Raw genomic sequence first — 26260 nt, 5'->3', positions numbered from 1 at the left:
TGGACTAGATGACCCTGGAGGTCCCTTCCCACTCTGGGATTCTAGGATTCTAAGTAGCAAAGAGCCAAGCCCCGATCTAGATGGCCCAGGCTAGCCTGATCTCTTCGGATCTCAGAAGCTAAGCAGTGCTGCCTTCCAGGGTCACTCTGCAGAGACAGGCAATGGCAAACCACCTTTCACGTAAGCTCCTCCCCTGCAGCCGCGAATTTTGTGCGTCTTTCAGGTGCTCCTGGACTCTTCCTCTTCTCTGCTGCTGCAGACTGACTAACACGGCCCCCCATCTTGATCTATGAAAGAACCAACACAGTTCAGGGGCCCACCAGAACCTTCCCTGGTAAGAAGAAGAAGAAGACTGCAGACTTATACCCCACCCTATACTCTGAATCTCAGAGCAGTCACAATCTCCTTTACCTTCCCCCGCCCCACAACAGACACCCTGTGAGGTGGGTGGGGCTGAGAGAGCTCTGACAGAAGTTGCCCTTTCAAGGACAGAGTCTCAGAGTGGCCTACAATCTCCTTCCCTCCCCCACAACAGACACCCTGTGAGGTGGGTGGGGCTGAGAGAGCTCTGACAGAAGCTGCCCTTTCAAGGACAGAGTCTCAGAGTGGCCTACAATCTCCTTCCCTCCCCCACAACAGACACCCTGTGAGGTGGGTGGGGCTGAGAGAGCTCTGACAGAAGCTGCCCTTTCAAGGACAGAGTCTCAGAGCGGCCTACAATCTCCTTCCCTCCCCCACAACGGACACCCTGTGAGGTGGGTGGGGCTGAGAGAGCTCTGACAGAAGCTGCCCTTTCAAGGACAGAGTCTCAGAGCAGCCTACAATCTCCTTCCCTCCCCCACAACAGACATTCTGTGAGGTGGGTGGGGCTGAGAGAGCTCTGACAGAAGCTGCCCTTTCAAGGACAGAGTCTCAGAGCGGCCTACAATCTCCTTCCCTCCCCCACAACAGACACCCTGTGAGGTGGGTGGGGCTGAGAGAGTTCTCACGGAAGCTGCCCTTTCAAGGACAACTCTGCCAGGGCTATGGCTGACCCAAGGCCATTCTAGCTGCTGCAAGTGGAGGAGGGGGGAATCAAACCCAGTTCTCCCAGATAAGAGTCTGCATACTTAACCAAACTGGTAAGTTAAAGGGTTAACTTGCTGCGGTTAATGGCTGTTGTTTAATCTTCCTGCATATCTGTGAACTCAAAAATTTCAGACAAGGGAACAAAACGCAGGAACCCATGATGCACCCTTTAAGCTAGCATCTGCTCGGGACAGACAGCTCTGGGTATTTATCACTACTGAAACTATACATCACTGTGGATCCCTTTGCCTTTTGTTAAGAATGAGCAAGCAGGTTAGTGACGGAAACAAACATATGCCAAACTACTTCTCCTCAAGGACAACACTTGCGTTTCTTCGATGGAACGCTGGACTTGATTTACTTTTAAGAAAACCGAGCATGCACACGGCATATTCCCTTAACTGCGCAAATCACACCTTTGAGCATGTTTCCAGATGCTCCTGGCTTGTAACATAAACATCTAGATGTGTCCAGAGCGATCAGCACTGATCCTGTCAGCCTGAGAGAATTTGGAAACAGACAAACATTGTCCTGAATCCTCATCTCGCAAGCTGTCAACAGCCTCCCTGGGCCAGTGCTGCTTGGCCTGGGTTTCTTGGAATCTGCCCCAGTGTCTCTCAGCATCACTGGCTTGATGGAAGAAGACGGGCCCCTTCAGAAGGGATTAGCAGACAAACGAGCAAGGTGTTACATTTGGCATGGGCGAGAGTGGGGAGGTACAAGCCTTAGCTGCCTTTCTCTGAGGCAGCTGCGGAAAGCAGCTGGAGACCCTATGAAAAGCCCTGCTGGATAGGGTTGCCAAGTCCAATTGAAGAAATATCTGGGGACTTTGGGGGTGGAGCTGGGAGACTTTGGGGGTGGATCCAGGAGACTTTGGGGAGGAGCCAGGAGCAAAGGTGTGACAAGCCTAATTGAACTCCAAAGGGGTGTTCTGGCCATCACATTTAAAGGGATGGCACACCTTTTCAATGCCTTCCTTCCATAGGAAATAATGAAGGATAGGGGCACCCTCTTTTGGGGCTCATAGAATTGGACCCCCTGGTTCAATCATTTTGAAACTTGGAGGATATTTTGGGGAGAGGCACTAGATGCTGTATTGAGTATTTGGTGCCTCTACCTCAAAAAACAGCCCCCCCCCCAGAGCCCCAGATACCCGCGGATCAATTCTCCATGATTTTCTATGGAAATAAATCTCCATAGGGAATAATAGAGTTCCCAGCAGACATTTCCCTCCCCTCCCCCTGCTTTCTGATGACCCTGAAGCGGGAGGAGGGCCTCCAAACCGGGGGATCCCCTGCCCCCACCTGGGGATTGGCAACCCTACTGCTGGATCAGGCCCAGCTTCTTCTCTTCTGCAGTGCCCGGCTGGATGCCTAAGGCAAGTCCACAGTCAGAAAGTGAGGACTCCGGCTTCCCTGCATGGCTTGATCTGCACCAGAGGTTTTCTGAGGTATTCTAAGCTCCGTACATGGAGGTTCCATTTAGTTGTCCTGGGCTGTGATCACACACGCTAAATGATGCAGTTTCGATCGACTTGCAATGCACTTTCCAACTAGATTCTGCCAGTTCACATAGTAAAATCCAGTTGGAAAGTGCATTAAAAGTGGGTTGAAAGTGCATTATTTAGTATATGTGATTGCAGCCCTGGATGTGAGAGCCAGTTTGGTGTAGTGGTTAAGTGAGCGGACTCTTATCTGGGAGAACCAGGTTTGATTCCCCACTCCTCCATTTGCACCTGCTGGAATGGCCTTGGGTTAGCCAGAGCTCTCACAGAGTTGTCCTTGAAAGGGCAGCTTCTGTCAGAGCTCTCTCAGCCTCACCCACTTCACAGGGTGTCTGCTGTGGGGGAAGGAGATAAAGGAGATTGTAAGCCGCTCTGAGGCTCTGATTCAGAGACAAGGGCAGGGTATAAATCTCCGTTGTTCTTCTTCTTGCCAGTGATAGATTTTTCCTCTGACCCCATTCATTTTTCCAGCATCCTTTTAAAAGATTAAAGGAATTGGCCTCCTGAATCAGCCTTCATCTAGTGTTCTGTTTCCAACAGAGGGCAGCCACAGCACTTCGCCACTCCTTGTACCTCAGCGTATGGCATTTGCAAGTTCGGTTAAAAACTCTGACTTGGGAAATGTCGGGAGATTTTTTTTGGGGGGGGGATAGATCCTGGGGAAGGAGAGGGTTATGGAGGGACAGGACTTCAGTATGGTATAATGCCATAGAGTCCACAGATAAAGGAACAGATCTCTCTCACCTGGAGATTAGTTCTAATTCCGGGAGATCTCCAGATCCCACCTGGAGGTTGGCAACCTGACTTGGAAGTCTGCTTCTTCTAAATATTTGCTTCATGTACTACTTTCCTGTGCTGTTGTTCTCAGAACAGAACAAATTAGCCGTTAGCTTAATGGAGCTAATTTGTATGTTCTTGTTTGAAGGGATTTGGGGAGTGAGGCAGGTCTTTCTGGAGCAGGGAAGAAGAAGAAGTTATTGGATTTATATCCCGCCCTCCACTCCGAAGAGTCTCAGAGCGGCTCACAATCTCCTTTACCTTCCCCTCCACAACAGACACCCTGTGAGGTGGGTGGGGCTGGAGAGGGCTCTCACAGCAGCTGCCCTTTCAAGGACAACCTCTGCCAGAGCTATGGCTGACCCAAGGCCATTCCAGCAGCTGCAAGTGGAGGAGTGGGGAATCAAACCCAGTTCTCCAGATAAGAGTCTGCACGCTTAACCACCACACCAAACTGGCTCTGGGGAAATTTTGAGACCTAAGAAGCCTCAGACAGGAAAAGGGTTTCTTTCTCCCTTTGGCCCAGGCACAAAAGTCAAGAGCTGACAGGTATTTCCGAACTCAGGCTGCCGAAGGTAAATCACCTGCAACTTGTGTAAATGGAATTGTACAATTAAATGAAATGGTCTTTTCAAAGATTCCAAATTCCCAGGGGCATCTCTTTTATGGCTGTTCGGAGCAGAAATGGACGCTGCATTGAAAAAGCTCTTGGCGAGATCTGGAACATTCAGAACTTTGCCACGAGAGGCTCATTTGAAATTCTTCCCTTTTGCTGTTCTCGTCCTGGTTATTATTTCCATATGTCACACCAAATACCAACGAATTAATTACAAAAAAAAACGAATACAAAAATTAATCCAGAAGGAGGCGAAACCATCAAGATTCAATCAACACAATGAAAAGAAATTAAAGCTTGAGATGGATGAATCATGGCTAATTCTTAATTTGATGCTGGCATAAATTCCTTTTTTTCTTTTTGTAGCGCTGACATACGGATCTTCATTTGGAGGTGGGCTAAGAGCCATGCTGGAGGATCAGAGGGCCAGGTTTCCACCCCCACAACAACAGCCACCTCGGAAAGATAGGTCCTGACTCTCTTTCTCTCTTGGTTGAAGTGCCTTGCATAGCCTGGCGATCTCTCTCTTTTACAGAGATCGATTCCCCTGGAGAAAACAGGTTCAGAGGAGTTAGCCATGTTAGTCTGTCACTGCAGAAATAGGAAAGAGTCCAGTAGCAACTTGAAGATTAATAATTTTTATTGTGGCACAAGCGTTTGAGAAACACAGCTCTCTTCGTCAGATGCATCTGACGAAGAGAGCTGTGTTTCTCAAAAGCTTATGCTACAATAAAATGTGTTAGTTTTAAAGGTGCTACTGGACTCTTTGCTATTCCTGGAGAAAATGGACGTTTTGGAGCAAGGGTGTCGAACTCATTTGTTATGAGGGCCGGATCGGACATAAATGAGTCCTTGTTGGGCCAGACCATGTCGGCTTGGGCCGAGCCATGCCTGGCCAGGCCATGTGTGCACCTATTTAAGATTAGGGAGCAGAGATATAGATTTTATAAAGGACACAGACAAACACAAATATATTTTTAAGAAACTTTAAACATGCTTAAAATGTTAACATTCATTGGTCTTAAAGATGCTTTCATTGTATTTCTCCCATGGGAACTAGGGAACTGGGCAAAGGAAGCTCTGGCTCTTTCCTTCCTTCCCCAGGGGATTGGGGGGAGGGAGCCTCAGCCTGTAGAAGGAAGAGAGGCTTGGCTCAGTAGCTCTGCTGTGCAATTGAGAGAGCCTGGCAAAGCAAGCTATTCCTCCCCAAGAGAGGAGCCTCAGCAAATGGAGAAAATAGAGGCTTTGCTCTGTAGCTCAACTTGAGCAAGCCTTGCAAAGCAAACTGTTATGCAGAAGGAAGCAAGATATAGGGAGAAGGAAGCAGATGGCAGCCAGTTGCTTGGGGGCCTGATAGGAGCCCTTCAGGGGCCTGACCCCTGCTTTGAAGGTGTACTGTATAGTATCGTTGTGGAGACAAATTAGGGGGCCCAATGTCAAAATCAATAAACATTCAACATAAAAATTACAAATTATAAAAAAATGCATGTGTTCGTCTGAAATGTCTCTGTTTTAGGGTCACATAAGGTGCACATTGTACAATTTGTAATTTTAATTGAGACTATATTTGGGCCTAGAATTTTTTTAAAAACTAATTTGTAACATGGGGCATGTGAGTGAACTCTCTTGTCATTTTCTGGACCTAAATGGAGAAGGAAGGAAGGAAGGAAGGAAGGAAGGAAGGAAGGAAGGAAGGAAGGAAGGAAGGAAGGAAGGAAGGAGGGAGGGAGGGAGGGAGGGAGGGAGGGAGGGAGGAAGGAAGGAAGGAAGGAAGGAAGGAAGGAAGGAAGGAAGGAAGGAAGGAAGGAAGGAAGGAAGGAAGGAAGGAAGGAAGGAAGGTCTTCTTCTTATTAGGCAATAGGGCCCCAGAAGTGGACCACACTGCCACAGCACACGTACCTCCAGATAGACCACCCAGGGCATCACCAGCGTGGCCACCAGCAGATCTGCAACCGCCAGGCTGACTATCAGGTAGTTGGTGGTGGTCTGGAGGGCCTTCTCCCTCGACACAGCCATGCACACCAGCACGTTGCCAAAGACGATGATGAAGATGAGGAGGGTGAGGAGCATGGCGTAGTAGTTGTACTGATGGACCTTCTGCTCCGAGCCGGACCCATTGAAGGTTCGGTTCTCATAGCCATCATCATACAAGGACATATTTGGGAAATCCATGAAGAGAAGTGTCCCCGGTTTTGGCCCTGCCTTGCCACAAAGAGGAAAAGACAAAATCGTCGGTAACGAAAGAGTAACTGGGGGAGGAAGACAGGCAGTCCCCACATTTCAACAATAAATGTCCCAACGGGAGCCTCTGGAATAAAGCAGCTGAGTGGGAACTCTAGGGCTGCTGATCCCCAGGTGGGGGCAGGGGATCCCCTGGTTTGGAGGCCCTCCCCCCACTTCAGGGTCATCAGAAAGCAGCAGGGGGGGGAAATGTCTGCTGGGCACTCATTTATTCCCTATGGAGATTGGTTCCCATAGGGCAGTGGTAGAGAACGGTGGCTCTCCAGATTTTTTTTTTGCCTACAACTCCCATCAGCCCCAGCCAGCATGGCCAATGGCTGGGGTTGATGGGAGTTGTAGGCAAAAAGGATCTGGAGAGCCACTGTTCTCTACCCCGCGGTATGATGGAGAATTGATCCACGGGTATCTGGGGCTTGGGGGGGGGGGGTTGAGGGAGAGGCACCAAATTTGTAGCATAGTACCCAATGCCTCTCCTCAAAAGACCCTCCAAGTTTCAAAAGGATTGGACCAGGGGGTCCAATTCTATGAGCCCCTAAAAAAGGTGCCCCTACCTTTCATTATTTCTAATGGAGGGAATGCATTGAAAAGGAATGTGGTCCCTTTAACTGGGATGGCCAGAACTTGGATTTGGATATTGCATTCCTTTCTGCTTGGAGCAGGAATGCTAGATGACTGTTGTGTTGCTGGTTGCACACAGGTAAGCACATACACGCAATTACACGCAATTTAACAAATCATTCCATTAGGGTTCCCAAGTCCAATTCAAGAAATATCTGGGGACTTTGGGGGTGGAGCCGGGAGACTTTGGGGGTGGAGCCAGGAGACATTGGGGGCGGAGCAAGGAACAAGGGTGTGACAAGCATAATTGAATTCCAAGGGAGTTCTGGCCATCACCTTTAAAGGGACAGCACACCTTTTTAAATGTCTTCCTTCCTTAGGAAATAATGAAAGATAGGGGCACCATCTTTTGGGGCTCATAGAATTGGACCCCCCTGGTCCAATCGTTTTGAAACTTGGGGGGTACTTTGGGAAGAGGCACTAGATACTATACTGAAAATTTGTGCCTCTACGCTCAAAGTACAGCTTCCCCAGAGCCCCCCGAAACCTCCAGTTATCAATTCCCCATTATATCCTATGAGAATCGATCTCCACATAGGGAATAATGAAGTGCTCAGCAGATGTTCCTCCCTCCCCCCCCCACCTGTTTTTGGCGACTCTAAAGTGAAGGGTTGGCCTCTCTACTCACGAGTTGCAGCCAACTTCTTCCAAGTAACACAGACACCCCATCCCAAGAGGAAGCCTTTCCAATTGGAGACTGGAGCCTCCGAGGGGGGAAAGGCACATGGTGGCTTTGAGGGCGGGGCTTCCCCCTGCCAGCCAGCTGATTGGGGGTGGGAAGGAGCCTGGGAAAGTGGAAGAACCCCTGCTGGGACCTGGGGATTGGCAAGCCTACATTCCATCCTTCCATCCGTAACATTTTTAAAAATCAGGTTTCTGTCCATTTGCAATGCAGCAAAGAATAAAACGCCAAAGCACAACACTTTTCAAACGATAGTCAAAAAGAGCAAGTATCTGATCATCCTGTAACCTTCCCAATATATGTAAGTCTTTTACGGCACAGAGAAGAGCCCAGTCTGGGAATTGGGACAGGTTCTTATTCAGCCACCCAGGACAAACAGTCTTGCAAGGAGTTTAAAGTTTTAAACGAAAATGTGACTATTGCGGGTGAATGCATTGAAAACTTCCATCGCACAGCGTACTGCACTTTGCTGATCCACTGCTGTGAATACCCCCTGCAGTGCCCTCCCCCCCCCCCCGCAGTGTTTGATTTTTACTTCTCCCTGGTGCGAAGTGTGCCCACAAGTCTTTCTCGGCAGGCAGTTTTCTCCACACTAATCAGAGACGTTTTCCCCCACCCTAATCAGTTTACACAACGTGGCATCGAATGCTTCTACCAGTCACGTAGAAATGATACAAAATGCCACAGATTTAACAAACCAGCTGGGAATAGCAGCAATCCAAAGGAATGGCAGGGAAAAGGTGGCAAGGACCATGCATGGCCACAGCGTTAGAACTTTGGCCTGCTTGAACTGGCACTGTCTCTCCCCAGAATCAGAGATATAGGCCTCTTAATTTAGGGTTGCCAATGCCAGACTGGAAAATTCCTGGAGATCTGGGGCAGCACCTAAGAAGGGATGTTTTTTGGGGGAATCTCAGTGGAAGAAGAAGAAGAAGAAGAAGAAGAAGAAGAAGAAGAAGAAGAAGAAGAAGAAGAAGAAGAAGAAGAAGAAATTGGAATTTACCCCACACTTCACTCTGGATCTCAGAGTTTCAGAGTGGCTCACAGTACTTTCCTCCCCCCACAACAGACACCCTGTGAGGTGGATGGGGCTGAGAGAGCTCTTACAGCAGCTCCCCTTTCAGGGGCAGCTCTGCGAGAGCTATGGCTGACCCAAGGCCATTCCAGTAGCTGCAAGTGGAGGAGTGGGGAATCAAACCTGGTTCTCCCAGGTAAGAGCCCGTACAGTTAACCACTACACCAAACTGGCTCTCTGCACCCTCCAAAGCAGCCATTTTCTCCAGCAGAACAGAACCTTGTAGCCTAAAGACTGGTAGTAAATCCAGAACTTGGGGGTCCACCTGGAAGATGGCAACCCGATTTCTTATAAATTTATAAGCAAGCCTGCATTTTAATTCTTGATCAAAGAATCTTTCAGCAATCTTTCCCGTCACCTGCCTTCTGACTTGAGCTGCCACCTTCGAGATGGCACCCTGAGATCTCCTGCTGTTACAATGGATCAAGGAGGACCAAAATCAGTTCCCCTGGAGAAAATGGCTGCTTTGAAAGGTGGACTCTGTGGCATTCTGCCCTGCCCCAACCCCCACTGCCCCAGGCTCCACCACCAAAAACTCCAGATATTTCTCAATCCAGAGCTGGCAACTCAACTCCTGAGCCTTTGAAAAACTGGAGGTCCTGAGGATTGAATCATAGAATCATAGAGTTGGAAGGGACCTCCAGGGTCATCTAGTCCAACCCCCTGCACAATGTAGGAACTTCATGGATTCCTTCCCCATACACATACATTCCCAGTGACCCCTGCTTCGTGCCCAGAAGATGGCAAAACCTCCAGGCAGGGCTGCTTGGTCATGCCACTAGGCAAACTAGGTGATTGCCTAGTGCACTGGCCTTCTAGGTAGGGTTGCCAAGTCCAATTCAAGAAATATCTGGGGACTTTGGGGGTGGAGCCAGGAGACTTTGGGGGTGGAGCCAAGATCAAGGCTGTGACAAGCATAATTGGACTCCAAAGGGAGTTCTGGCCATCACATTTAAAGGGACGGCACACCTTTTCCATTCCTTCCTTCCATAGAAAATGATGAAGGATGGGGCACCTTCTTTTGGGGCTCATAGAATTGGACCCCCTGGTCCAATCTTTTTGAAACTTGGGGGGTATTTTGGGGAGAGGCACTAGATGAAAATTGGTGCCTCTACCCCACAAAAACAGCCCCCCAGAGCTCCAGATACCTGCGAATCAATTCTCCATGATTTTCTACGGGAATAAATCTCCATAGGGAATAACAGAGTTCCCAGCAGACATTTCCCTCCCCTCCCCCCGCTTTCTGATGACCCGGAAGCGGGGGGAGGGCCTCCAAACCGGGGGATCCCCTGCCCCCACCTGGGAATTGGCAACCCTACTTCTAGGGGCACTGAATTGGGCACTACCAGGGGTTGTTTTGTAGTAGGGTTGCCAAGTCCAATTCAAGAAATATCTGGGGACTTTGGGGTGGAGTCAGGAGACTTTGGGGGTGGAGCCAGGAGACATTGGGGCGGAGCCAGGAGCAAGGGTGTGACAAGCATAATTGAACTCTAAGGGAGTTCTGGCCATCACATTTAAAGGGACAGCACACCTTTTAGAATGCCTTTCTTCCATAAAAAATAATGAAGGATAGGGGCACCTTCTTTTGGGGCTCATAGAATTGGACCCCCTTGTCCAATCCTTTTGAAACTTGGGAGGTATTTTGGGGAGAGGCACTAGATGCTATACGGAAAAATTGGCACCTCTACCTCAAAAAACAGCCTCCCCAGAGCCCCTGACACCCGCGGATCAATTCCCCATCATTCCCTATGGGAATCGTTCCTGGAGGTGCATAATGGCTGTGGGGGTGGAGCTTCCCCCACCGGCCAGCTGGCTGGGGGAGGGGGGAAGCCTATAAAACCAGGGGATCCCCTGCTGGGACCTGGGGACTGGGAAGCCTATTTTGTAGATAAATCGGTGGTGGAGCTCATCCAGGGATTGTTATGCAGCTGCACCTACTATACAATGGACAAGGAGGTAAAATTCTAAGAAGGAGGAGGTGGAACTCTCAGAAAGGTTCAAAAGCTGCGCCCCTGTGAGCTCCCACTGCTTCTGAGGCCTGGGCACTACAATCAATCTGTTTTAGAAAACTGGCTATCAGTGTTGGGGGTGGGGGTTGCCAGACATTGGGGGTGCTGAGTTGCCAGCACCAGAAGTTAGCTTTACCTAGGCTGCCAGATAGTCTAGGATCCTTTGTCAAACTGGCCTGGGGAAAAATTGCTGTCTGACCCCAAAGTGGTGAACAGCATTCCCCTGGGCATGTAAGAAAAAGGCCATGAGAAACTGATCCCTGATGCAGCCCTTCCTGCCCTCCTCCTCATGATCTGCCTAATCCACAGAATTCACAGGATCTTCATCGCTGTCAGATGGCCATCTAGCCTCTGTTTAAAAACCTCCGAGGAAGGAGAGCCCTCCACCTCCCAAGGAGGCCTGTTCCACTGAGGAACCGCTATGTCAGGACATAAGAACATAAGAGAAGCCATGTTGGAACAGGCCAATGGCCCATCCAGTCCAATACTCTGTGTCACACAATGGCCAAAAAACCCAAGTGCCATCAGGAGGTCCACCAGTGGGGCTAGAAGCTCCCCCACTGTGCCCTCCCCAAGCACCAAGAATACAGAGCATCACAGCCCCAGACAGAGAGTTCCAACAATATGCTATGGCTAAGAGCCACTGATGGACCTCTGCTCCATATGCTTATCCAATCCCCTCTTGAAGCTGCCTATGCTTGTAGCCGCCACTACCTCCTGTGGCAGTGAATTCCACGTGTTAATCACCCTTTGGATGAAGAAATACTTCCTTTTATCCGTTCTAACCCAACTGCTCAGCAATTTCCTTGAATCCCCACGAGTTCTCATATTGTGAGAAGGGGAGAAAAGTACTTCTTTCTCTACTTTCTCCATCCCATGCATAATCTTGTAAACCTCTATCATGTCACCCCGCAGTTGATGTTTCTCCAAGCTAAAGAGCCCCAAGCGTTTTAACCTTTCGTCATAGGGAAAGTGTTCCAACCCTTGAATCATTCTAGTTGCCCTTTTCTGGACTGTTTCCAATGCTATAATATCCTTTTTGAGGTGCGGTGACCAGAATTGTACACAGTACTTCAAATGAGGCCCTCCAAATGAGACCCTCCAAATGAGGCCCTCCAAATGAGACCCTAACCCTAACCATCGATTTCTACAGGGGCATTATGATACTGGCTGATTTGTTTCCCGTTCCCTTCTTAACTGGGACCTTCCACCCTTCTGACCGGGGGCCTTCTGCATGCTAAGCAGATGCTCCACCATATGCTTTGATGCTTCTGCATGCTAAGCAGATCCACACACCATAGGAGGGGGGTGTTTGGGATGTCATCTTCTCCTGCTAAACTCATTATCTGCTCAGGTGCTCGTGGGGGGTGGCGTATCATCCCTCATTGTGGCTAATTCGCACTCACTTCCTTTTGCCTGTCTATCACAGCTCCCCACCTTTCCAAACCTTTAGTCTTCCTTTTCAGGGCTGTACGAGCTGTTGCTGTTTTGTTTTTTTTCCTCTTCTCTTCCCTGTGTCTCATTAAAGTGAGCAAACTAGAACTGGAGAGAATGCCAGCTCGCCGCTGGGGCTTTGCGAAGCCTCCTCCTTCGACGAGATCTCCCGCTGAGAGCGACTGGTTGGCAAGATGCTCAGCAGCGGAACAGATCTCATTTCTGGTGTGCTCTTCTTTGTATAAAACAGCTGCGTGCTGTGCCTGGGAGAGCAAAGAGAGGTGGTGTTCTTATTGGAGTGGGGCTTCTGCCAGAAAGAGCAGGGGCTGCAAACTGCCCATGTCAGAGGATCTGCTGGTTGGGTTAGAACATAAGAACAGAAGAGAAGCCATGTTGGATCAGGCCAGTGGCCCATCCAGTCCAACACTCTGTGTCACATAAGAACAGAAGAGAAGCCATGTTGGATCAGGCCAGTGGCCCATCCAGTCCAACACTCTGTGTCACATAAGAACAGAAGAGAAGCCATGTTGGATCAGGCCAATGGCCCATCCATTCCAACACTCTGTGTCACAGAAGAACATAAGAGAAGCCCTGTTGGATCAGGCCAATGGCCCATCCAGTCCAACACTCTGTGTCACATAAGAACATAAGAGAAGCCATGTTGGATCAGGCCAGTAGCCCATCCAGTCCAACACTCTGAGTCACATAAGAACATAAGAAAAGCCCTGTTGGATCAGGCCAGTGGCCCATCCAGTCCAACACTCTGTGTCTGAAAGAGCATTTGATCTAGATAGCATTTGCATTGGGAAACCAATAAAACAGCAACTTGTCAGGATAGGAGAATGACGGCAAGAGTTTCATAAGGCAATAAATGCTGTCTGTTGATTGCTCTATTGCTTGCAAGTCTGGGTTAAACTGAGAACATCTCTTTCCCAGCTGTATGTAGCTCTGCTCACTGTACCCCATTCCATTGTCTGATGAAGTGTGCATGCATACAAAAGCTTACATTCTGAATAACATTGCTCTTAAAGGTGCTACTGAACCCCTACTTTATTTTTGGCTTAAGGTAGAGGAGTATAAGAACCTCTTCTTCTTCCTCCTCCTCCTCTTCTTCCTCTCCTCCTCCTCCTCAATCTTGCAATTCCTTAAAAGTTGGCATGAGACAAATTCATGGACGAGGAGGCAAAATCTATCTCTGGCTGCTTAATGGAACCTTCATGTTTAGAGGCAGTACACCTCAGAAAACCTCTGATGTGGAACAACTAATTGGAAGAGGAGCAGGGGTAGAATCCTGGCAGGAGCTCCTTTGCATATTAGACCACACCCACCTGATGTAGCCAATCCTCCAAGAGCTTACAAGGCTCTTTTTTGGTAAGCTCTCGGGGGATTGGCTACATCAGGGGGGCGGGGCCTATTATGCAAAGGAGCTCCTTCTAGAATTCCACCTTTGAAGTGGAGTACTGTTGTCACTCCTTGCTTGTAATCTTCCTGGAGGCACCTGGCTGGCCACTGTAAAGAAGTTGAACTTGGGGAAGAGGTGTGGCTCAGTGGCAAAACCTCTCTCCCCCCAACATGCTGGATTTCCACATCTAGGGAATTTTGATTTCTGCCAAGGGATTTTCCCTCTGCCATCAACAGCAGTGTCCTGTGCTGTGCCCCTGGAACATATAGATTGGTCCCAAATTCTGAAGTAACACAAGCCTTTCTCAGTTGGCTTATAACTGGAGAAATCAGAGGGGGTCAGAGGAAAAGGCAAAATAGGTTGAACAGAGAAAGGAGTCACAGCGATAGGAGAGCGGAGCGTCAGGTCACACAGCTGGGAAACCAGAGACTGAAGACACCTGTGAAGCTTGAAAGCTTGCCGGCACCTGCGCTAACCGACGCTGATCCTAAAGATGGCATCTCTAAGCTATCATTTTCTGCTCTTGAACTGAACTACTCTTAAATTTAACACCAAGAAGCTTAGCATTTTTTCCCCCAGCGAATTCCCTTTGAATCGATAATCAGTCTCATGGGGAGATAACAACAACGTGAACCACATCCAAAACTACAGCCTGCTGGAAAGGCACCCTTTTGTGTCGCACATGTGATGAGCAAAGGCCCCTCTCTTTACCCCCCACCCCGCAATCTCCAGTCAAGGGCTTTCAGCTTGAGTGATGATGCGTTGGCCCCTCTTTCCAAGTCGGCCTTTTGGCAGATTATAGTCTTCTGCGTGTGACATTTCTTAACAGCTGTGGATTTATTTGAATAGCTCCAAGGGGTACTTTTGAAAAAGCCAAGAACCTCCCAAAGAATAGCAGGTGCCTCTGGGAAGCAAGGAGCCTCGTGGTGCAGAGTGGTAAAGCTGCAGCACTGCAGTCCAAACTCTCTGCTCATTACTTGAGTTCGATCCCAGTGGATTGCTTCAGCTTCAAAAGGGGATTGGATAAGCATTTGGAGCAGAGGTCCATCAGTGGCTATTAAAAAAGGTCAAGGTAGTCCCCTGTGCAAGCACCAGTCGTTTTCAACTCTGGGGTGACGTTGCTTTCACAACGTTTTTATGGCAGACTTTTTAATGGGGTGGTTTGCCATTGCCTTCCCCAGTCATCTACACTTTCCCTCCAGCAAGCTGGGTACTCCTTTTACCAACATTGGAAGGATGGAAGGCTGAGTCAACCTGGAGCCGGCTACCTGAACCAGCTTTCTCTGGGATCGAACTCAGAACGTGAGCAGAGGGCTCCGACTGCAGTACTGCAGCTTTACCACTCTGCGCCACGGGGCTCTTCAGTGGCTCTTAGCCACAGCCTATTGTTGGAACTCTCTGTCTGGGGCAGTGATGCTCTGTATTCTTGGTGCTTGGGGGGAGCACAGTGGGAGGGCTTCTAGCCTCACTGGTGGACCTCCTGATGACACTTGGTTTGTTTGGTCACTGTGTGACACAGAGTGTTGGACTGGATGAGCCATTGGGCTGATCCAATATGGCTTCTCTTATGTTCTTATGTGACACAGAGTGTTGGACTGGATGAGCCATTGGCCTGATCCAATATGGCTTCTCTTATGTTCTTAAGCTGGGTTTAGGTAGCTGGCTCAAGGTTGACTCAGCCTTCCCTTCTTCCAAGGTTGGTAAAATGATTCCACAGCTTGCTGGGGAGAAGTGTAGATGACTGGGGAAGGCAATGGCAAACCACCCCGTAAATAGTCTGCTGTGAAAACATTGTGATGCGACGTCACCCCAGAGTCGGAAACGGCTGGTGCTTGCATAGGGGACTACCTTACCTGAGAAGCTAGTTGGTTGCTGCAAGTTGCAACCAATCTTCCTCTGACCTCCTTCCCTGTTGGGATGAGCCAGCATTGCCAACTTTGGCTTCAGAAATACCTGGAGATGGAGCCTGGGAGACTGGGGTTTAGGGGGAAGAGGGAATTTGGTATGGAACCTGGGAGACTGGGGTTTGGGAGTAGAGGGAATTTGGTATGGTACAATGCGATGCAGGCTATCTTCCATAACAGAGGTTTCTCAGAGGAGAAGCGGAATAAACATTTTAAATAAATATATAAGCCACATAGTCTGGAGATTGTAATTCTGGGAGCTCTCCAGTCCCCAGCTGCAGGTGAAGCAACTGGGGAGAAGGCTACGTAAAAGTGTGCAAAAATATACCAAAACGTACTGTAACCTCTAATTACTAACAACACACTAAATCATGCAACCATTCAATACTTATTCCAGTTATCAAACTCACAGTTCAAGTCATAAGTTACAGTTCACAGTTGTGCAAAATACATTCAAAAAGTGTATGATAATTTACATATAAGTAGTTCTGTATGAAGAGCCCCGTGGCGCAGAGTGGTAAAGCTGCAGTACTGCAGTCAGAGCCCTCTGCTCACGTCTTGAGTTGGATCCCAGAGAAAGCTGGTTCAGGTAGCTGGCTCCAGACTGACTCAGCCATCCATCCTTCCGAGGTCGGTAAAGGGAGTCCCCAGCTTGCTGGAGGGAAAGTGTAGATGACTGAGGAAGGCAATGGCAAACCACCCCGTAAAAAGTCTGCTGTGAAAACCTTGTGAAATCAATGTCACCCCAGAGTCGGAAACGACTGGTGCTTGCACAGGGGACTACCTTTACCTGTTTAGTTTCATATGCTAAGCAATAAAGAACCACTCCATTTTTCTTCTGCTGAGGCTTCAAAGAGTTCTGAAGTACATCCCATATAATTTCTTTAGGAAAATCCACAGCCCCTGTAGGGGTCTCAAAGTCTCCAGAAATCCTTTTTGATAATTCAATTAGACTCAAAAACATATCCAAAAAAGGCTGTGGAGTTTTCTAAAGTGATTGCTGGAACGTGCATTTGGGATGCTTTTGAGACTTTTGGATTTATTGGGTTTGTGGTTCTTTATTGCTCAGCATACAGGACTACTTATATGTAAATTATCATACACTTTTTGAAGATAATTTGCACAACTGTGAACTGTAACTGATGATTTGAACTGTGATTTTGATATTTGGAATAAGTATTGAATGGCTGAATGATTTAGTGTCTGTTAGCACCTTTTTAAAGAACCCCGTGGCTTGTTAAAGCTGCACTACTGCAATCCTAAGCTCTGCTCATGACCTGAGTTCGATCCCTGGCGGAAGCTGGGTTTTCAGGTAGCCGGCTCGAGGTCGACTCAGCCTTCCATCCTTCCGAGGTCGGTCAAATGAGTCCCCAGCTTGCTGGGGGAAAGTGTAGAGACTGGGGAAGGCAAGGGCAAACCACTCCGTAAAAAGACTGCTGTGAAAACGTTGTGCAAGCAACATCACCCCAGAGTCGGAAACGACTGGTGCTTGCACAGGGGACCTTTCCTTTCCTAATATCCTTTGGTATATTTTTTGCCCACTTGCTGGTTGGCAGCCCTACAATAAATTGAGCCACTAAGTAAGGATATTTCATTCTGAGTTGCTCCCTCCCTCAAACAATGGTCAGATTTTGTCCAATAGTGTAAAGGATTGGTGATGCCCATGGTTGCCAACTCTGGGTTGAGAAATACCTGGAAATTTGGGGGTTGGAGCCTAAAGAGAGCAGGGTTGGGGACGGGAGAGAACTCAGCATGGTACAATGTTATGGAGTCCACCCTCCAAAGCAGCCATTTTCTCCAAGAGAACTTATCTTTGTAGGCTGAAGATCAATTAAAAATCCAGGTTATCTCCAGGCCCTACCTGGAGGCTGGCAGCCCTAGTGACACCAGAGGTTCTTTTTATTGCAAAGCTTTCTTAAATTAATATTTGTGGTGGCTGCCTTAAAAACACAGCAGCTTTTAAAAAAAAAACTCTCCTCAAAAATTAAGAAGAAAGACCAATTGTGAGATATTTGGATTGAAGTGGAATGACATTTCCACAGAGTTGGAAAAAATAGATCCACATATTGGAACTGGTGGGAGGAAGGTTGTGATATGCCGATGATACCACCAGTGTTCCCTCTAAGCTGAGTTAGCGTGAGCTAGCTCACAGATTTTTAGCCTCCAGCTCACACATTTCTGTCTTAGCTCAGGAAGGATGACCCCAGAGCACACTAATTGTATGCAGTAGCTCACAACTTTAGTGCCAGTAGCTCACAAAATAGAATTTTTGCTCACAAGACTATGCAGCATCAAGGGAACATTGGATACCACATAACTGGCAGAAAACAGGGGAGACCTGGGATGACTACTAATGAAAGTTAAAGCAGAAAGTGCCAAAGCAAGATTACAATTAAACATCAAGAAGACAAAAGTAACTTTTAGGCTGACGATGAAGAAATTGACGCTGCTCAAGATGTTCTATTCTTGGCTTCATCATCGACCCAAAGGGAAGCTGCAGCCAAGAAATCAGAAGCAGACTGAGGCTGGGAAGGAGCTAAAAAAGATTCTTAAAGACCAAGTTAATTCATGCCCAGGGTAATGCCCAGGGTAATGCTGATCTTCACTTTGGGGTCAGGATAGCATTTCCCTCCAGGCCAGGTTGGCCCAGGGACCCTGGAGGTTTGTTGCCTCCTTCCAGGCATAGAAGAGCCCCGTGGCGCAGAGTGGTAAAGCTGCAGTACTGCAGTCCAAGCTCTCTGCTCACGACCTGAGTTCGATCCTGGTGGAAGCTGGTTCAGGTAGCCAGCTCCAGGTTGACTCAGCCTTCCATCCTACCGAGGTTGGTAAAATGAGTACCCAGCTTGCTGGGGAGAAAGTGTAGATGACTGGGGAAGGCAATGGCAAACCACCCCCGTAAAAAGTCTGCCATGAAAACGTTGTGAAAGCAACGTCACCTCAGAGTCGGAAATAACTGGTGCTTGCACAGGGGATCTTTCCTTCAAGAGCCCTGTGGCGCAGAGTGGTAACGCTGCAGTAATGCCGTCCTAAGCTCTGCTTACGACCTGAGTTCGATCCCCGGTGGAAGCTGGGTTTTCAGGTAGCCGACTCCAGGTTGACTCAGCCTTCCATCCTTCCGAGGTTGGTCAAATGAGGACCCAGCTTGCTGGGGGGGGGGGGAAGTGGAGATGACTGGGGAAGGCAATGGCAAACCACCCCCTCAAAAGTCTGCTGTGAAAACGTTGTGAAAGCAATGTCACCTCAGAGTCGGAAACAACTGGTGCTTGCACAGGGGACTACCTTTTTTAAGCTATATAACAGGAGTCACACTGAAAGATGGGAGGGGGTAGTTGTAAATTTCCTATATTGTACAGGGGGTTGGACTGGATGACCCTTGAGGTCCCTTCCTACTGCACACACACAAACATAAAATAGTATTCACCGGATACTTCTTTAGTGGAAAGCACCCAACACAGTTTAACATGGCCAGAAGTACAGGAAAAAGATTATTTCCCAACATAAATCTCTTCGATTGTGCAAACAAAATGCTCTCCATCCTCCCCCCTCCCAGTTTCTCAAGCTTCCGTAGCTGCGCTGTTTTTTCCTAGCCCCCGTTTGATTAAGCCTTTATCTAAGCCTGGCTCTAGAAGAGATTAAGCGCTGATTAGAACCCTCCAGTAAACAAAACGATTTAGAAAAAGGTTTATGCTAATTGGATATCCCCGTGTTACTTTGACAAAAGTGAAATGGCTCCCCCCTCAATCATCCCTCATAATTGAAAAAGCAAATTTTCATAACACTGCAGAAAAGCACATAATGGCAAGTGATTTGAGAATCGCAATTGGATTTGGGAAACTGGGAGTGTGAGGTTCTCATAATCCTGTCTACAGACAGAAATTACCCCTTACGTCGAAACGGAAAAAAGGCCTTTTGATCTAGGGTCCAGGCAAACCATGTTCTTGGTGAGGGAGTCTGTCACCCCTTTCATTCTGTGGGGTATCTATGGATCCGTGCATCTGTCCAGGGGATTTGCACCCCCCTCTCAGGTTGCGCACCCCCCCCAGGAAAAGAGCCCCATGGTGCAGAGTGGTAAAGCTGCAGTACTGCAGTTGGAGCCCTCTGCTCACGACCTGAGTTCGATCCCTATGGAAGCTGGTTCAGGTAGCTGGCTCCAGGTTGACTCAGCCTTCCATCCTTCCGAGGTTGGTCAAATGAGGACCCAGCTTGCTGGGGGAAAGGTGTAATGACAGGGGAAGGCAATTGCAAACCACCCTGTAAAAAGGTCTGCCATAAAAACATGAAAGTAGCGTCACCCCAGAGTCGAAATCGACTGGGGAGCTTTCCTTTTCCCCTCAGGTTAGGCAGCCATTCTGTCTCTATTCAAACTGGAGAGCCAGTTTGGTGCAGACTCTTATCTGGGAGAACTGGGTTTGATTCCCCACTCCTCCACTTGCACCTGCTGTAATGGCCTTGGGTCAGCCAGAGCTTTCACAGGAGTTGTCCTTGAAAGGGCAGCTGCTGTAAAAAGCTCTCTCAGCTCCACCTACCTCATAGGGTGTCTGTTGTGTGTGTGGGAGAAGGCAGAGGAGATTGTGACCGCTCTGAGACTCTGAGATTCAGAGTACAGGGCAGGATATAAACCCAATATCTTCTACTGAGGATGGCTCACTTCAAACCTTGGTGAACTTTTCAGACTCAAAGCTACATGTTGGAATCCTGCTATTAGAACAGAACTTTAAAAGACTTTGTGGACTTTACTGACAATTTTAAGGCATCAAAGAGTGCAGCAGGGGTATGCCACTGATGTAAACTCATTTTTGAAATACTACCATCCTCAGAGACATCCAGGGAACACTGTGACCCTATGAGGAGCACTTTTAAAAGCTTCAGTCCTTTCTCACTGGGGCAAAAACACCAGGAAAGGAGGGGATTTTCTTCTCTTTTCTTACCTCTCCTCCATGGGGGAGACCCAACTGACTGGTGAACCCACAAGGCGCCTTGCAAAGTCAAGTTTCCACTTGGGTTCTGGAAATATCAAAGGCAGTTGAGATTAGGAGGGCTTTGTGCCAATAAGGTCAACTGACCTCCAACCCATCTTTTTTCTTTTTATTCTTTTCTTTTCTAAACAAATCCGGTTTCAGTAACCTTTGCCATATTTTGGACTCCTGGAACTACAATATTTTGGATGTTTTTGGACTCCCGGAACTATGATTGTAATTGAAAAGATGGGTGGCCTTCCAGCAGTGTTTGAAGTCAGCTTCCAATTTATAGTGGTAACAGGGATCCTCTTTGAAAACTTATAGCTTTTGGAGTGAGGCTTCTGATAAAATTTGATCTTTAATAGCAGTTTATTCAGCAAAACATTTTCGTGACGAGTTCTATAGAATTTTATTTTGGTAGAAAGGCACAAATACTAGTATCATAGAATCATAGAGCTGGAAGGTTACCTCCAGGGTCATCTAGTCCAACCCCCTACACAATGCAGAAAACTCACAACTGCCTCCCCTTAAATTCACAAGATCTTAATTGCTGTCAGAGGGCCATCTAGCCTCTGTTTAAAAACCTCCAGGGAAGGAGAGCCCACCACCTCCTGAGGAAGCCTCTTTTAAAATATTATTTACTCTGTGGGGTGTATAATTTGTTATTTTCATTTTTTCTTTTTCTTATCTTTATTTTTTTAATCTTTGATGAAAGACATTTATTTGAAGTGTCAGTGTTTTGGCTGTGACCTGAGGCAGTGAAGATTAATAAAACTCAGTTTTGCCGGACAGTCAGTTCATCAGACAGACAAGATTTATTTATTTTCCTCTGTTATATATTTTCCTATTTGGACATGTGAAATTTCTCAGAATGTAAAAACACTAAAACATTGTGTGTGGGGGGGGGGGGGGGGAGGTTCTGAAGACCTTAGATGGATCAGTGTACCAGGAAGCAAATCTTACAACAAGAAATTAGAGAAAGCAGCAGTCCGCCCGCCCCCCCCCCCACACACACCCAGTTTCTTGAGAGCCAGTTTGGTGTAATGTTTAAGTGTGCAGACTCTTATCTGGGAGAACCGGGTTTGATTCCCCACTCCTCCACCTGCAGCCCGCCTCGGTGGGGTAGGGCGGGATATAAATCAAATAAATAATAAAATAATAATAATAGCTGCTGGAATGATCTTGGGTCAGCCATAACTCTGGCAGAGGTTATCCTTGAAAGGGCAGCTGTTGTAAGAGTCCTCTCAGCCCCACCCACCTCACAGGGTGTCTGTTGTTGGGGAGGAAGATAAAGGAGATTGTGAGCCGCCCTGAGACTCTGAGATGTAGAATGGAAGACGGGATATAAATCTAGAAGAAGACCTTGGATTTATATTCTGCCCTCCACTCAGAGTCTCAGAGCGGCTCACAATCTCCTTTCCCTCCCTCCCGCACAACAGACACCCTGTGAGGTGGGTGGGGCTGAGAGGACTCTCACAGCAGCTGCCCTTCCAAGGACAGCCTCTGCCAGAGCTATGGCTGACCCAAGGCCATTCCAGCAGCTGCAAGTGGAGGAGTGGGGAATCAAACCCGGTTCTCCCAGATAAGAGTCCGCGCACTTAACCACTACACCAACCTGGCTCTCCAGTATAATCTAATATCTTCTTCTTCTTCATGTTGCTCATCCTCCTTTTCCCTCTCTCCTTTTGCCCCCTTTCCATTTATCACCACTCTTCCCTGCTTTGCTATATTATAATTTTAATGGAAAAAATAATTTTGTTGGTGATAGATTGATGTTTGTGGCTTAATTAGTGTTTGCTGTGATAGATTGAAGTTTGCTATGATACCATCTCTGCTGCGACACCATCTTACTATTCTCAATTATGGTATTTCAGACCAGCATGTGCCCAACTGAGTCGCCATCTATAATTTGCTTATAACTTGCTGATAATTTATTGTACTGTTTTATACTGTTCTGATTTTAATTGTAAGTTTTAATTGTCATATTATTATGTTGTTATCCACCCAGAGCCCATTTCTGGGAAAGGGCGGAATATAAATTGACAAAAATAAAATAAATAATTAAAAATAAAAGCTTAGAATGATTAAATGATAAGCTACCTTTCTCATCTATACTTTATCTATTTAGAGCTGCCATTACTTGCTACATTTAATTCTTTTTATAAAAAACTGTAAAAATATAATTTTTATTCTAATGGACTTATACTTTTGTTGATTTAATAAAATAGTATAAATTTCTATTGTTATGCTTTTGATACATGGAACATGTGTACAATATTTTTTAAAAATAGAGGACAGAAAAGGAAAATGGTAACAGGAACACATCAAAGAAACAAAGAAAAAGGAGTACAGATGAAACAGATGAGGACCAGAGAAATGATGGGGAAATAATCATGAACATTGGTACTCCAAATGCAACAATTTGAAGAAAGAAAAAAGACCATTCAAGATTCAGAGAAAAGAACTTTAAATAATTTCCAGAGTATTCGGAGAAATATTGAAGAATCTGAGGAAAGAACCCAAAAGAACATTCAAGTGTGTCAAGAGATATGGTATGGATTATCAGAAACTAATTTAAAATTACTGGAACAAACACAAGAAATTATAAAAATAAAAGAGAAGCAAAAAGTTAATGACACACATTTAGAAAAGGAAGAACTTTGGATTGAGAAGGCAGAACAAAGAATTGATATACTGAAAATTCAATGCAGATCTAATAATCTGTGGAGGAATTCCAGAAGATTTAGAGGAATCCCAGATGATTTTGGGAAATTGAATTTGGCAGGCGAGAGGAAGCTTTTTGTGATTTACTTCAAATTTATTTGAAGGCAGAGAAAGACTATCCTGACAATGACCAATTTTTAGAGTGAATTCAAGATTTGCATTCAAGAATAAGCTACCTTGAGATATTCTGATTTGATTCACCTACAAGAAAATATGAGACACAATACTAAAGAACCAAAAGGAAACACTATTCAAGCTTGTGGGAAAAGAAGTGCAGATCTTTCAGGATTTACCAACAAAAAGAAAATAAAAAGCTTTGACTTTTTGAGACAGATTTTACAAAGGAAAGAAATAAAATATTGTTGGAAAAATATCATTTGCAACAGAGGTATTTAAACCAAAAGAAGGAAAAACAATTGCAACAGAGGAACAAGCCAAGCAACTGGCCAAAGCACTGCAAGTAAAGGACTTACATAGAAGGAGAATCTCCAAGTAATTTAAAGCAATCTGCTAGTAGCTTAAAGCAAAGTTCACAGATCAAAAACTGAAGAAGAAACAAGCATAGACAAGGTAAGTTGGATGTGTCAACACCATCAGGGCAAAATGGATAAACTAAAAAAATCAATAAATATCGATGGACTGAATTCTCCTTGAAAATGCATGGAAATCTTCAATCTACTGAAACAAACTCAAAATGCTGATATATTATGCCTACAAAAACTAATATAAAGAAGAAATAAGAACATAATTTAAACAATAAAAATTAGGAAAAGCTTATCTTGCTTCAGCACAAATGTGGAGTAGCCATTTACTTAAACAAAACACAACTGATGAATGCAAAATGAAGGGCGATGAAAGGGGAATTTATTCTCTGACCTATAAATTATGTACTACGCTACTGTCATTGACAAGTGTAATTGCGTTGTATAACCCATTTGCCCCCTCCTCTATTCTGTTCCCTGGCTGTTTTTCTAAAACAAATAAATAAATGCAACCTCTGAGTCAGGAAAGAAAATCTCAAAACAGTGCTCTGAGGGATGTTAGGCTGACAGGGTCTGACTGTTCTGGATCACCTAATAAGCTCAATGGCAGAGCAGGGGGTTGAGTTCAGATTCTCCCTGCTACATATATAATAACAGGGAAAATCTGATAAAAGGTTAGAACTGATAAAAGGAAATACTTCTTCACCCAAAGGGTGATGGAATTCACTTCCTCAGGAGGTGGTGGCGGCTACAAGCATAGACAGCTTCAAGAGGGGAATGGATAAGCATATGGAGCAGAGGTCCATCAGTGGCTATTAGCCACAGCTTAATGTTGGAACTCTCTGTCTGGGGCAGTGATGCTCTGTATTCCTATGCTGGGGGAGCACAGTGGCAGGGCTTCTAGCCCCACTGGTGGACCTTTTGATGGCACTTGGGGGTTTTGGCCACTATGTGACACAGAGTGTTGGACTGGATGGGCCATTGGCCTGATCTAACATGGCTTCTCTTACATTCTTAACACAGCTTGGTGTAGTTCTTGATTTCCCAGCATGAATTTTGCAGGTGGTCTTCTAGTTGAGTGCAGCTTGGTCAAGGTCACCCTCAGATCCCTGGCATGTGTCAGATCTTCTGTGGTGCTATTAAAGATAACATCCACTCCGGCTAGCTGGCTGATGGTATTTTGGATCTCCTGAAACAGGCTGCCAGTCTCCCTTAGGCTGATGGGCAGGGAGATGTTCAATACCTGCTGGGCCACAAGCTCAGCGCTTTCTGGATCAGCCCCTTCCTCTGGGAAGACAAGACCACCACCTTGCTGCTGGTCATAGCTCTTGATCACACAACTGCCTTCTCCCATGGTCCAGTCCACTCATTGCCAAAAATAAAATGTCTAAACATCAATGCTGCAAATCACTCCACACCAAATTCTGCTATTGCAGCATCCACTTCCCTTTGCCTTCCCAGTGTATAGAATTGAAATGATATCAGGGCAGCCTTTGAACACCCCCCCACCCTCCTTGTGTTGCTGTTTCATTCTGTTTAAAGTGAGTAGCGCCCAATAGAATAATGGAATCATAGAGTTGGAAGGGACCTCCAGGGTCATCTAATTCAACCCCCTGCACAATGCAGGAAATTCACAAATACTTCCCCCCCCTAAGTTCACAGGATCAGCATTGTTGTCAGATGGCCATTTAGCCTCTGTTTGAAAACCTCCAAGGAAGGAGAGCCCACCACCTCCCGAGGAAGCCTGTTCCACTGAGGAATAGCTCTAACGGTCAGGAAGTTCTTCCTAATGTTGAGCCGGAAACTCTTCTGATTTAATTTCAACCCATTGGTTCTGGTCCTACCTTCTGGGGCAACAGAAAACAATTCCACACCATCCTGACACCTGCTAAGTCCTTTATCTTCTGGACGAAACCCCTCAGCCTAGATGTCGAGTTCTCTGAGCACCTCTGGGCCAACTGAGCACGGTTCAGAGTCTCTGGGTATGGTTCCTGGTATCTCAAACCAAGCGCTGTATTTCTCGCACCTAGAAGCGAAGCCACTGTTTAGAGTCCCCAGTTGGCATGAAATCTGAGACCTGGGGCAGAGTGGTGAAGGAGGGAAAGTCACCCCAGGTAACCTGGGGAAGTTCTTGAGAAGTTCCCTGTCCTGTTGTAAAAGCTCATATTGAAATAAACATTGTTAACTCTGAAAAAAAAATGCTGCCATCCGCCAAGGGAAGTCTGGGAGCTAAGAATACGGGGCTTTTTTTTGTAGCAGGAGCTTCTTTGCATATTAAGCCACATCCGCCCATGTAGCTAATCCTCCAAGAGCTTACAGGGCTCTTTGTACAGGGCCTACTGTAAGCTCCAGGAGGATTGGCCACATCAGGGGTGCGTGGCCTAATATGCGAAGGAGCTCCTGCTACAAAAAAGCCATGCATGTTCATGTGCACGAAGCTGCCTTATACGGAACCAGACCATCCATTCACCCATCAAGGTCAGTATTGTCTATTCAGAGTGGAGCGGTTCTCCAGGATCTCTGGTCTACTCAAACTGGCAGTGGCTTTTTGGAGTCTCACGCAAGGGTCCTTCACATGCTACCTGATCCTTTTAGCTGGAGATGCTGAGGATTGAACCTAGGACCTTCGGCAGCAAAGCAGAGGTTCTTCCACTGAGCCACAGCCCTTCAGCCACCTTCTCAGCTCCTCACATCACCAGTCTTACATTTCCTTTTGGCAGATGAGGTGACAGTAAGCAAATATGCAGACTGGCGGTTTAGGTGTGG

At 46.8% G+C, this 26260-nt stretch overlaps 1 protein-coding gene across 3 annotated transcripts in view; it reads right to left on the bottom strand.

Moving 5' to 3' along the window:
- DRD2 (dopamine receptor D2) overlaps positions 1 to 26260 on the bottom strand; it is a 164471-nt gene that overhangs the window by 19697 nt on the left and 118514 nt on the right. For 2 of the 3 annotated variants that reach the window (XM_060250765.1, XM_060250767.1), the window contains exon 2: positions 5865 to 6167. In XM_060250765.1, the coding sequence (XP_060106748.1) occupies positions 5865 to 6137 (273 nt within the window). In that variant the 5' untranslated portion in view covers positions 6138 to 6167. The remainder of the gene's footprint in view (positions 1 to 5864; positions 6168 to 26260) is intronic. The other variant, XM_060250766.1, reaches the window with a different exon arrangement.

The sequence above is a fragment of the Heteronotia binoei genome, chromosome 12 (assembly GCF_032191835.1).
Source record: "Heteronotia binoei isolate CCM8104 ecotype False Entrance Well chromosome 12, APGP_CSIRO_Hbin_v1, whole genome shotgun sequence".
NCBI classification, from domain to species: domain Eukaryota; kingdom Metazoa; phylum Chordata; class Lepidosauria; order Squamata; family Gekkonidae; genus Heteronotia; species Heteronotia binoei.
Note: the sequence above shows the minus strand (reverse complement) of the source record. Positions and strands in the feature narration are given on the sequence as shown.